The sequence below is a fragment of the Apis mellifera genome, linkage group LG3 (genome assembly GCF_003254395.2).
Source record: "Apis mellifera strain DH4 linkage group LG3, Amel_HAv3.1, whole genome shotgun sequence".
Taxonomy (NCBI): Eukaryota; Metazoa; Arthropoda; class Insecta; order Hymenoptera; family Apidae; genus Apis; species Apis mellifera.
In genome coordinates this window covers 6,194,480-6,207,403 of record NC_037640.1, presented here as the reverse complement: position 1 = coordinate 6,207,403, position 12,924 = coordinate 6,194,480, and the positions used below count along the sequence as shown (strand labels likewise).

Here is a 12,924-nt window from a genome sequence, read left to right as displayed (position 1 = left end):
ATGCTTACGTTCTTGAATCACACACTGAGTGAAAGGATCTCCTGTATATCCATTCAAGCAGACACACATAGGAGTGTGACTAACAACACGACACTCTGTGTTCGATCCACAAGCACCAGGACATGGATCTCGACATTTTTGTTTCATGCAAGCAAGGTGGGAAGCACACTCGCTGTTACTAACACATTCAGGCCTACAATTCGGTGGTGATCCAATAAATTCTGGCAAACACGTGCAAGAAGGTGAATCGTTCACCACACGACATTGAGCGTTTGGTCCACAGGGAGATGGTTGGCAAGGGTTGACAGGTTCAGGAGGTGTTTCAACTAATAAATAAAATTTTCAATTCAAGGATAGAATTCAATATTCAACAAAAAGATTAATTCATCGTGAATATTCCTTACTTATAGGATCACATCTGGTAAAAGGATCTCCAGAATATCTCGGAAGACAGCTACAAATGGGATTATGATTCACCACCTGACATTGGGTTCTCAAACCGCAAGTACCAGTACAAGGATCTATACATTTCTGATTGTTACAAGCCAGATTTCGTGGACAATCTGAACTGACCACGCATTCTGGTCTGCAAGATGGTGGAGCTCCTAGGTATCCCTGAACGCAAGAACAGACCGCTTGTTGGTTCATAATACGGCATTGACTATTGGGTCCGCAAGGAGATGGTCTACAAAGATCTACTGCTCCAAGTGGTTCTAAGAAGAAGCATCGAATTATACAAATCGAAAATAGGATTAAGATGAAATTAATTAAAATAGAATTACTGGGATATGCACCTTTCGAAACAGTACACAGAATGAAAGCATTTCCAGACATTCCATTAGGACAACTGCACATAGGAACGTGGTTGTATACATTGCAAATCGCGTTTTGTCCACAAGTGCCTACACAAGGATCGATGCATTTGTTGCGAACGCAAGCTCTATTCTGGGGACAATCGTTATTTAGCACGCATTCAGGGCGGCAGAGTTCGTACGGGTTTCCACGGTACTCGGGAAGGCAAGTGCAGACACCATTATTGCACTCTGCGTTCGGACCACAAGGTGAGGGATTGCAAAGATCTGACGGGACATCCTTCATTGCTGTAAAATCATTGCAATAATCTATCTAATGAAAAAATTATTCAATTTCCAGATAAATTAAGATATGAAAATAAATAAAAAATGAAAATACATTCTCTGAATTGTGAAAGAAAAATCTTACGTTCAGGTGGTAATGGTTGACAGCTGTTAAATGGGTCACCAGTGAAATCTTCGGGACAAGAGCACGCAGGGGTATGATGGATTACATTGCAAATTGCGCCGAATCCGCAAGAGCCAGGACACGGGTCACTGCATTTTTCATTTATGCATGCTCTATTGCTGGGACAATCGGGGTTTATGGTGCACTCTGGTCTACAATTCGGTGGACTGCCCATGTAATTTGGTAAACAGGAACAAGAAGGAGAACCTCCGATATCACGGCACTCCGAATTTGGGCCACAAGGGGATGGTACACAAGGGTTTTCAATTAAGGCTGGTGATGGTTCTGAAAAGAATTTTTTTTATGTTTCTTTTTTTTTTTTTGATTTAGTAATCACTTTCTCATTCCCTGTTAGGTATTAGAGAATTTTCTACTTGAACAATTAATTTGGAGTAATTTTAATCTGGTTATATGTCTTTCATTTAAGATGTGGTATGAGGTTAATCAGATAAGTTAAGCAGATAAAATGATTCTAAAATCTGAAACTATTTCTTCTTTAAATGAAAACGAAAATTAATATTGCTTTCATTTTCATTTAATGAAGATTTAGACAGTTTTAGTTATCTGAATCACTCTATTTATCCATATATTAATAATAAAATTAGTCTCTTTAACGATCCCTTGATCATGAAAATTCGTCTTACTTGGCGTGGGGAAACATCTTGTGAAGGGATCTCCGGTAAAATCCAGTTTGCAAGCGCAGATGGGGCTGTGGTTCACGATTCTGCAATCCGCGTTAGTACCACAGCGATTAGGACAAGGGTCGGTACATTTCTGATTGACGCAAGCTTTGTTCAAAGGACATTCTGAGCTAACTACGCATTCCGGTCGACATCCAGGGGGAGTGCCTACGTAGTCAGATAGACAAGAGCACACAGCTTGGCCATTGTTCACACGGCATAAACTATTGGGTCCACAGGGCGAGGGGTTACAAGGATTTTCTTGTAGATCAGCTGCAAGTGACGTATAAGATCAAGATTGATTATTCCTTTTTTATATTACATCTTTATGAAATTTTCTTCAAAATATTAAATCCTAAATTATACTTTGAGATTAGTGGATTAATCATTCGCATTCGCCATTTGGCGTATTAAGATAATGGAAATGATGAGAAAGCGTTTCTAACGTTAAATCTTCGTTAAATCTCTCTAGTCGCTTGTGATCAATGACGATGATGGATAATCAAATTGACTTTAATTCAAACTTACGGAGAACTGCCTGTTGAATGTAACAATTCACAAAAGGATCTCCCGTGAATCCAGGCAAACAAGTGCAACTGGGCAGGTGATTGATCACCGTGCAATCAGCATTTGACCCACAGGTACCGGGACAAGGGTTCTGACACTTGGACCTAATACAGGCCAAGTTCGAAGGACAGTCAGAATTCACTGTACATTCGGGTCGACATCCTTCATATGGGTTTCCTATATAATCTGGAGCACAGGTGCACGAGCCGGCTCCATTTTGTTCTTTGCATATGGCGTTCGGGCCACAGGGCGATGGGATGCATGGGGATTGTGGCGTGAGCTCGGTCTCGGCTATAAAACGGGTCACAGAACAAGTTTAACGTTTGATTCGGGTGTTAATGCGGTTATACCATCAATCTTGTAGCTACCCAAGTGTTAATTGTAGTAACTATCATACGTACTAAATTCAGGTAAGGTTAACAATTGGGAAACATTAGAGATTGTAAAGTTTCATGTTCAAGAGTATTTTGTTGTTCTATTGTTTGTGTTTCTATATTGTGTTTCTTCAATTTATTTTGCTCTTCCTGATTGAAAATAGGCTTCCTGTTTTAAAAGCTTTGACCGTGGATTTTTAAGATTTTGTAAAATATGATGAATCTTACGTCGTTTCGGTATGCACTGCGCAAAGGGATCGCCTGTGAAACCAGTTAAACAGGTGCACATCGGTGTATGACTGACTACTCGACACTCTGTGTTGGAACCACACGAGCCTGGGCAAGGATCTCTACACTTCCGATTGATGCAAGCCAAATTACTCGAGCATTCGCTATTGCTCACGCACTCTGGTCTACAATTTGGCGGGGAACCGATAAAATCGGGCAAACAGGCACAAGACGGTTTGTCGTTGATCGTTTGATATATGGAATTGGGACCACATTGACAAGAAGCGCACGTGTCTTCCTGTGGTGGTCTCACAGCTATTGAAATAAATAAATATAATGTATATTAGGAATTTGTTACTGATTTTTTCGAAAACAAAAGGAAAGATAATAGTTCTTACTGATAAATTCACATCTAAAGAAAGGATCTCCAGTGAAACCGGAAGGACAACTGCACACAGGATTGTGATTGACAACCTGGCACAATGCCTTCCAGCCACAAGTACCAGAGCAAGGATCGATGCACTTCTGATTATTGCAAGCTTGATTCCTAGGACAATCTGAACTAACCACACATTCTGGTCTGCAATTGGGTGGATTGCCAAGAAATCCTGGCACACAAGAGCACACTGCCTGAGCATTTATAGCTCTGCACTGACTGTTAGGTCCACAAGGAGATGGATTACAGAGATTTACCTGTACTTGTTCTAAATTCAGAAACAATGTGATTTTTTTTTTTATTTTCAATTTTTTCTGTAAAAACAATTTTTTTTTTATTAATCATACCTTCGATTCTTTCACAGGAAATGAAAGCATTGCCAGCCATTCCTACTGGACAAGAACACATGGGTATATGATTCAGAACATTGCAAATTGCGTTCCTACCACAAGTGCCTGGACACGGATCCACACACTTGTTTCGAACACAAGCTCTATTCAAAGGACAGTCATTGTTGAGAACACATTCAGGACGACAGCTAGTGTACGGATCACCTTGATAATTCGGTAAACATGTGCATATTCCTGCATTGCATTGAGCATTTGGTCCACAGGGTGATGGATTGCAGGGGTCTGATTCAGGGGATGGCACTGCAAGAATTTTTCAAATATAGAAATCATCAACTAATCGATTTCTGAATAAAAGAAATCTTACATTGTGGTGGCATTGGATAGCAATTTGTGAAGGGATCTCCAGTGTATTCTTGAAGACAGATACACATAGGTACGTGATTAATCACGCTACACTGAGTGCCAATTCCACAGGATCCTAGACAAGGATCTGTGCACTTCTGTCTGATGCAAGCTCTATTACTAGGACAATCAGAGTTGATGATACACTCTGGTCTGCAGTTTGGAGGACTTCCAATGTAAGTAGATAGACATTGACAGGATGGACCATTATTAATTACACGACATTCGGAATTTGGACCGCAAGGAGAAGGCAGACATGGTTGTGTAACTTCAACTGATACGGGTGGTAAGGCTTCTGAAAGGCGAAATCAAAAATTCAGAATTGAATCGATTGGTAATCGTAAAGTTTTTAGATGTGTCGAAATATCTTACGTGGAATAGGGAAACACATGGTGAATGGATCTCCTGTGTATGATTCTCTGCAGGCACAGATTGGACTGTGATTCCTAATCACACAGGTGGCGAACGTGCCACAAGAAGCAGGACAAGGATTCACGCATTTCTGATTGACACATGCACGATCTTGAGGACATTCTGAGTTCAGAACACATTCTGGACGACACATGGGAGGTGTGCCTGTGTATTGTGGCAAACAAGAGCAGACACCTTGGCCATTTACCACGCGACATTGACTATTTGGTCCACAGGGTGATGGATTGCATGGATCTTTGAATTTTGTTTCATCTTCTATGGGAGCAATTTTTATTAATAAGTTGAAATCTTTGAAATTTTAACTCTTTATAAACAATATATCATGAAAAATTAATTTTTCAATTCAATTGATCAAAATTTATTTCAAATGCAAAAAAATTTTCATTATATTTATTAATATTTTTGAAAATTCGTACCTATTTCACGAGTCAAGATACAATAATGGAAAGGATTTCCACTGTAACCTTGAATGCACGTACATGCAGGACGATGATTGATAACTTTACATTCTGTATTTGTGCCACAAGTGCCTGCACAAGGATCTTGACATTTGGAGCAAATACAACTCAATATGGATGGACAATCCGTATCAACGACACATTCAGGTCGACAACCTTCATAGGGATTACCAATATAATCGGATAAACAGGAGCATGAGCCTACACCATTTTGTTCTTTGCATATCGCATTGAACCCGCATGGAGATGGGGTACATGGAGAAAGATTTTCAGGGACAGCTAGAAAGTTGCAAAACAAATAATAAAATTATTGAAGGAAAAAAATTATTAAATTGTCTTGTAATTATAATCAAAGATTTTAATTGCTCAACATCATTTTTTAAGTCAAAATTTGAACGAAGTTTGAACGACAAAGAGAAACGAAAATCTTTGATGATTATAGAAAGATTGAAAAAAAAAATAGAAATATATTTTGAATCTTACATGGTCTAAGCATACATTGTGTAAAAGGATCGCCAGTATAGTCACTGGGGCAAACACACATAGGTGTATGACTGACAACACGACACTCAGCATTAACTCCACAAGATCCAAGACAGGGATCTTTGCATTTCTGATTCATGCAGGCCAAATCACTGGGACATTCGCTATTGCTAACACATTCTGGTTTACAATTAGGAGGGACGCCTATAAATTCTGGTGAACAGGAACAAGAGGGTGAATTGTTGACAACTCTACATTGAGAATTGGGCCCGCATGGAGAGGGTTCGCATGGATTTTGTGGTATTGTAGGCTCTGGTGCTAAAAGTATATTATGAATTATATTTTTTCTTGGAGAAAAATTTGATTGAAAGCTAAAGAAACAAAATTCTTACGTTGTAGAATACATCGAACGAAAGGATCCCCTGTAAATCCGGGCAAACAACTGCATATGGGATTATGATTGACGACGTTGCAGATTGTACTGAATCCGCAAGAACCAGGACAAGGATTTACACATTTCTGATTACTACAAGCTTCTGATAAAGGACAATCAGAGCTGACTGTGCACTCTGGTCGACAGGCAGGTGGTGCACCGAGGTATCCTGCTACGCAGGAACAAACTGGTTGTTGATTGATCACTCGGCAGACACTATTTGGTCCACAGGGTGAAGGTGAACAAGGATTCCTTGATATGGTATCTGTCACAATATGATACACGTTCAGAGGAATGTATAAGCATTTTAAACATATGTAGAAATAAAAAATATCTATCAGCTAATTTACTAAAAATTCTATATAAAATTAGGAAAACTTTGAACTGCTATAACTTTGAAAATAATGATTTTTGGAAAATGAAAGAAAATCATTAGAAGCACGAAACTTTGCTTTTTAAAATGATTTTTGATTTATCTCGATACGACAGTCGGTTTCTGAGATATCATCGTGAAAAGAGAAAGGTAATTTTTACTATTTTGTTGCTTACTCAATCGTACCTCATTTCACTGACCTATCTTAAACTCCAGACAAGTGAAAGGCACGATTCTTGAAAAAACATACTACGTGTTTCCAGGAAAAAATATAAGTCACAACTCATTCATAATTTCTGGACTGTTTTAAGTCGCATACTAATCCTTATATTTTGACAACCGATTGAAATATCGGGATAAAACAAAAAATGTTTTCAATGGCATGGATTCCTCTATTTTTTTGAATATAGATAAGAAACTTTGTTCGCATTTTTTTATGTGAAAAATAATACCTTGAAAAACAATGCATTGAACGAATGCATTTCCAATCATACCACTAGGACAAGTGCACATAGGTATATGATTATACACCAAACATTCTGCATTTCGACCACAGATACCAGAGCAAGGATTGACACACTTGTTTCTCACGCAAGCTCGATTCTGGGGGCAATCTGTGTTCAATACACACTCTGGTCGACAACCTACATAAGGATCACCCTGATATTCTGCCAAACATGTACAAATACCATCGTTGCATTGCGTGTTTGAACCACAAGGTAATGATGCACAAGGATCAACGACAGTTGGTTCAGCTGTGAAACGAATAAATGTATGATTCTTGGCAAATCTCTTACAAAGTTTTCAACTTTTTTTAAATTTCTTACTTGGTCTAGGAGCAGGATAACAATTGCTGAAAGGATCACCAGTGTATCGTTCGGGACAAGTGCATACTGGCACGTGATTGTAAACCGTGCATAGGGACGTAATGCTACAAGTTCCTTGACAAGGATCTCTGCATTTCTCGTTCATGCAGGCAAGATTCATGGGACAATCGGAGTTGACACGACATTCTGGTCGACAGGTCGGTGGAGATCCAATGTATCTTGGTAAACAGGAACAAGAAGGTGTGCCACCGATATTTCTGCATTCCGCGTACATGCCACATGGGGATGGCATGCACGGATCTTTGGGAGCCAAGTCAAAGTCATTCTTGGGCGATTCTAAAATTTATTGGTAACATTATTACGTGATGAGGCGATATGATTGAAGCAATTTTTTATGGGTTTGCTTAAGAACGTAGTCAATCTTAGGCGATTCTAAATGATGAACTGTGATTGAAGCAATTCATATGAATTTACTACTATTCATATGATTTTATTAAGCTGAATAATACTCTTGATAAAGCTTGAATATATGCGCAAGATGAGAAGTGATCAATCTTTGATTGAAACTTATCTTAAAATTATTAACTATAGGAAATATTTTGAAATTATGAATCTTGATGAAACGATATGTAGCCAATATGTGTTCATAATTGAAGCAATGAATGTTTAACATCTAATTTAAAGCGATTCATATGGATTCGTTTGAATCCAATGAATTAGAACTCGCAGCTAAAGGATTGAAGAATTTGATGATTGATGATCAAGCGAATATCAACAGAAATATTCTTACGTGGAGCGGGGAAACATTTGACGAACGGGTCACCGGTATATCCAATATTGCAGATGCATATAGGGCTGTGATTGATCACCTTGCATTGTGTGTTGATACCGCACGAGTTCACACAAGGAGACCTGCATCTTTTATCGATGCATGCAAGTTCTCTTGAGCATTCGCTATTCACCACGCACTCAGGTCGACAGTTCGGCGGGGTTCCAATGAAATTTGCCAAGCAGGTGCACACAGCGTGCTCGTTCACGGTTCGACATTGACTATTTGATCCGCATGGGGATGGGTTACAAGGGTCTGACTCTTTTATGGTAGCTGTTCGGGGGAAAGTCAGATTAAACAGCCTAAATATGCGTAAAATTGTGTCTATGGTCTGTAATACGAGATTGCGGATGTATGTATTTGTGTAAAAATTAATTCTTCTTGTTTGAAAACTCTACGTTTATTTATTTTCTATTCTAATCTTTTAAATTCTATAAAAAAATAATTAATTTATTGTAAAACTTTTGAGAAATATTATGGAAAATATGAAGCATGTTGTTTATTTTACATGAAAAAAATAATGGAGAGTTAATCAGGCTATGATTAAAAAAGATAAAAGAGATTTGTCAAGTAAAATTTTTCCAAAATTCTTGCTAATATTATAATTATATAGAAACTTTGTATATTAAGCCATGATTATATTTAAAGATATATCAATTTAACTATGTAAAATATTTAACAAAAAGAATTAACTTTCACAAAATCATTGCATCTCCAATTTTCCAATCTCTATTACACATTATTACTGTATTAAATATTGTGCTCGTTAAGCTATTTGTGCGACAATTCTAAAAAGATCTATCAATCTTCTACCAATAATCTAACCGATCACATCGGTTGCAAAAGATGAGGCAAAATGAAATCTTACGGGACACAGAAACCGGGGTACAATAGTTGAACGGATTGCCCGTGTATCCGGGGTTGCAAGAACACGCTGGAACGTGATTGATCGTTTCGCAACGGGCTTGCAATCCGCAGGTTCCTGGGCAGGGATCTCTGCACTTGAGGCCCATGCAGGCCATCGTCTTGGAGCAATCGGAATTTTGCGTACATTCGGGTCTGCATCCTTCGTACGGGTCACCAATGTAGTCTTGAAGACAGGAACAGGAACCGACGCCATTGCTCTCGCGACAGATCGCGTTGGTGCCACATGGGGAAGGCTCGCATGGTTTCCTAATGTCTAGGGATATATCTGATCGGAAAGAGAAACACTTTCACTTATGTTTAATCAGGTCATGCAATGATGCTTGGTCAAAGCTTGTGCAATGGTATGAATATTCGTCGAATCTAACCATTTCTTTGCGAATGAATGATCGAGGATAAGCGGAAGCTTGAATAAACAGCAAGCATTCGAACGCTTGCGAATGGATAATTGTTTCAGCAGCAAGATTTCAACGATTTTCGATCGTTTCGATTGAGATTGATATTTTCGCATCAGCGTTGGGTGTTATTGGGTGTTTTCTGGGTCATGATTTGGTGCGTGTTTCTGTGGGCTTCTATTGTCTTTTAAACATTTATTAGCGTTTTATTAAAGGGTATTAATCTTATTAATTAATTAATTTTTCTTATACATACTTCTTAATAAGCGTGTCTCCGGGGTCAGTTTCAATCAAATTTAGTCAGGGATGCAAGCTCGCTATCGCTTTTTAGGGATTAATATTTCCGTGTCCAGGGTAACGAGGGTGCTTCATACAGGAAACGTATACAGGGTTTTAATGTTTTTTCCAACGCAGAAATATTCAAGGAAGCGGCAAAAATATTGTCATCCAGGGCGATTTTTCAATTTCAAAGCGTTATATAATTGGATCGGGAAGAATGCGTCAATGCGTGCAAAAATTTTTTCCATTCGAGGGGATGAATTAGTTGTCGAGTTTCATTTAAAGTGAGTGCAATTAGAGCCTATATATACTCCATAGGCCCCGCCACCATCCTAACACATACATTTCATTCGTTATTCTCTCATAAGTGTGGGATTTTCGAAGGCGTGCTCTTCTTATAATAGGGTCGTTAATCGCAGAGGGATGATTATGCAATTATCAATCGTCTTTTCAACGTGCATGTTGATAATGATTCGCAAGGCCCCGCCACCATCGTGACTTATCTTGTCATCGATTTTGAATTTGTTGTTCAAGGGCCTCTTCTTTTTTTCATTTTCTTTTTTCTTTTTTTTTTTTTTCTCATCGAAGAAAATACATGGATACATTTGTTAGAATATGAAACGATAATGTTAACAAAGATTCGAGGAAGCACTTACCTGTTTTTCGCCAGGCATGCAACTGGCGATATTCGCAACGAGAAGAAGAAAAAAGAGAGAAAAGAAACGAAAAATTCTTTCCCTTTGAATGTGTACTCACCCTTGACGACCGGCTCACAAGTGCTGAACGGATTTCCGGTGTAACCTTCCGCGCAAGCGCACACCGCGTGATGATTCACTACCGAACACTGAGCGTTCGAACCGCACAAACCGATACACGGATCGCGACACTTCTTTTGCATACACGCTAAATGCGGCGGACACTCCGGATTAATCGTACACTCGGGCCTACAATTAGGTGGAACACCGATGTAATTCGCTATACACGAACAAGCTGGACTATCACCCCGCACTTGACACTCCGCGTTCGGTCCACATGGCGATGGCTGACATGGATTGGTTGGCGCTGGTGGTTGCTCTGTGATCAAAAGAAACGACATTCGTACGTAAAGAAAAAAATTCAAATATTGGATTATCCGTAATAAATAATGAATTTGATAAGAAATAATTGAATTTATCGTGATTTTCTTCCTACGGAATCGTGTAGAAGATAAAAAGTGAAAAGTGAAAAAGTGTGACAAAAGGAAAAAGTGAGTGATAAGTGAGTGATGTAAACTAATAATTTAAATGAGTAAAGAAAACTTACTGGGCATCAGGTAGCATCTGGAAAATGGATCGCCAGTGTGTCCTTCTGAACAGCTGCATATCGGATTGTGATTGACCACTTGACATTTAGTATTTTGACCACAAGTGCCTGGACAAGGATCTTGACATTTATTACCAAGACAAGCTTGTGTCAATGGACATTCGGCACTCACGACGCATTCTGGTCTACATGCAGGAGAAGTACCGATGAAACCACTCTGGCAAGAACAAACTGCATGATCGTTCACTACTCTGCAGATGCTGTTTGGACCGCAAGGAGACGGTGTGCACGGTTGTATCCTCGGCTCTGACGGATTAATATTCGATTAATATCATTGTTAAAAGTATTCGTCGATATAAAGAAATGTAAAAAAGATTTACCTTCGATTATATGTGGTCGACAAAGTGTGAATGGATCTCCACTGGTACCAGGAAGACAGCTGCACATGGGAATATGATTAACTACGTCACATTTTGCACTGGTTCCACACGTGCCCTCGCATGGGTCCACGCAATAATGGTTGACACACGCCTTCACTCGAGAACAATCCGAGTTCATAGTGCATTCTGGACGACAGTACGAGTATGGATCGCCGAAATAATTTGAAAGACACGTGCAAATTCCCTGGTTGCACTCTGCGTTTGGTCCACAGGGCGATGGATTGCATAGATCTTCGGGTGGCTTCGGTTGTTCTGCAAGGTAAATTTAGCATTATATTAAATAAATTCACGTATGAATTCAATTATTTTTTATAGATAAAAATCAAAAAATTCAATAATCACCTATTATTGGAGAGCACAATGAGAAAGGATCACCAGTGAATCCTGGTTGACACAGACACACAGGAATATGATTCTGCACCCTACAATTTGCATTTTCTCCACAGGATCCGATACAAGGGTCTCTACACTTTTCTGAGATGCAAGCTTGATTTGAAGCGCAGTCTGTGTTAACGACACACTCTGGACGACAATTTGGTGGAAGACCTATGTAGTTCTTCAAGCAAGAGCAAGCAGCTTGATCACCAATTACTCTGCACTCTGCATAAAGGCCACATGGACTTGGAGTGCAAGGATCCACTGGTGGTGGTAGTGCAACTAAAAGAATTGTGCAATTTTTAACATTTTTTCTTTCCATAAAATAAAAATAATTTTATAACAAAGATTATCTAAAGTAATTACCTGGCTGGAGATAACATCTAGAGAAAGGATCTCCTGTAGTTCCTTGTGGACAACTGCATAGTGGATTGTGATTGATCACTCTGCAATTAGCACCCACTCCACAGGTTCCAGGACAAGGATCGGTACACTTGTACTTGTAACAAGCTCTATTCTGAGGACACTCCGAGTTCACGACACACTCAGGCTTGCAATTAGGTGGCAAACCGACGAAAGATTCTTGGCAAGTGCACACAGCCTGATCCTTCACTGCTCTGCACAAGCTGTTAGGTCCACAAGGGGATGGGTTGCAAGGATCGATGACAGTAGGCTCTGTTTCTCGACTGATCGGCAAACTGCAAATGTTGAAGGGATCTCCCACGTAGCCAGGTTGGCAAGTGCAAGTTGGAATGTGATTAATGACAGAACATTGAGCTTGGATCCCGCATACACCTGGACAAGGATCTTCGCACTTGTTGCGAACACAGGCCTTGTTGGTTGGACAGTCTGAACTGAGAATACACTCTGGTTGGCAGCCTTCGTAGGGATTTCCATGGTAATCGTCGATGCAGATGCATGCACCTACGTTGTCACGTTGTTGGCAAATTGCGTTTGGACCGCAAGGTGAAGGTTCGCATGGATTGATGGGTTCTTCTGTAATTTACGATATAAATACGAGTAAAATATTTTCCTGAATTTTAAAATCCGAAGATTTAATCGGTTCATGATTTATTT

General features: G+C 39.4%; 1 protein-coding gene across 8 annotated transcripts in view; it reads right to left on the bottom strand.

Moving 5' to 3' along the window:
* LOC551170 (dumpy) overlaps window positions 1-12,924 on the bottom strand; it is a 108,250-nt gene that overhangs the window by 41,366 nt on the left and 53,960 nt on the right. For 6 of the 8 annotated variants that reach the window (XM_026439658.1, XM_026439661.1, XM_026439659.1 and 3 more), the window contains 22 exons: window positions 12,214-12,843; window positions 11,815-12,129; window positions 11,413-11,724; window positions 11,033-11,338; window positions 10,487-10,804; window positions 9,001-9,324; window positions 8,094-8,405; window positions 7,304-7,639; window positions 6,929-7,231; window positions 6,063-6,368; window positions 5,671-5,988; window positions 5,146-5,466; window positions 4,670-4,984; window positions 4,260-4,592; window positions 3,893-4,195; window positions 3,508-3,813; window positions 3,110-3,424; window positions 2,469-2,798; window positions 1,905-2,213; window positions 1,222-1,545; window positions 405-1,100; window positions 9-326 (listed from right to left, as the gene is read on the bottom strand). In XM_026439658.1, the coding sequence (XP_026295443.1) occupies window positions 9-326; window positions 405-1,100; window positions 1,222-1,545; window positions 1,905-2,213; window positions 2,469-2,798; window positions 3,110-3,424; window positions 3,508-3,813; window positions 3,893-4,195; window positions 4,260-4,592; window positions 4,670-4,984; window positions 5,146-5,466; window positions 5,671-5,988; window positions 6,063-6,368; window positions 6,929-7,231; window positions 7,304-7,639; window positions 8,094-8,405; window positions 9,001-9,324; window positions 10,487-10,804; window positions 11,033-11,338; window positions 11,413-11,724; window positions 11,815-12,129; window positions 12,214-12,843 (7,650 nt within the window). The remainder of the gene's footprint in view (window positions 1-8; window positions 327-404; window positions 1,101-1,221; window positions 1,546-1,904; window positions 2,214-2,468; window positions 2,799-3,109; window positions 3,425-3,507; window positions 3,814-3,892; window positions 4,196-4,259; window positions 4,593-4,669; window positions 4,985-5,145; window positions 5,467-5,670; window positions 5,989-6,062; window positions 6,369-6,928; window positions 7,232-7,303; window positions 7,640-8,093; window positions 8,406-9,000; window positions 9,325-10,486; window positions 10,805-11,032; window positions 11,339-11,412; window positions 11,725-11,814; window positions 12,130-12,213; window positions 12,844-12,924) is intronic. The other 2 variants (XM_026439660.1, XM_026439663.1) reach the window with 2 other exon arrangements.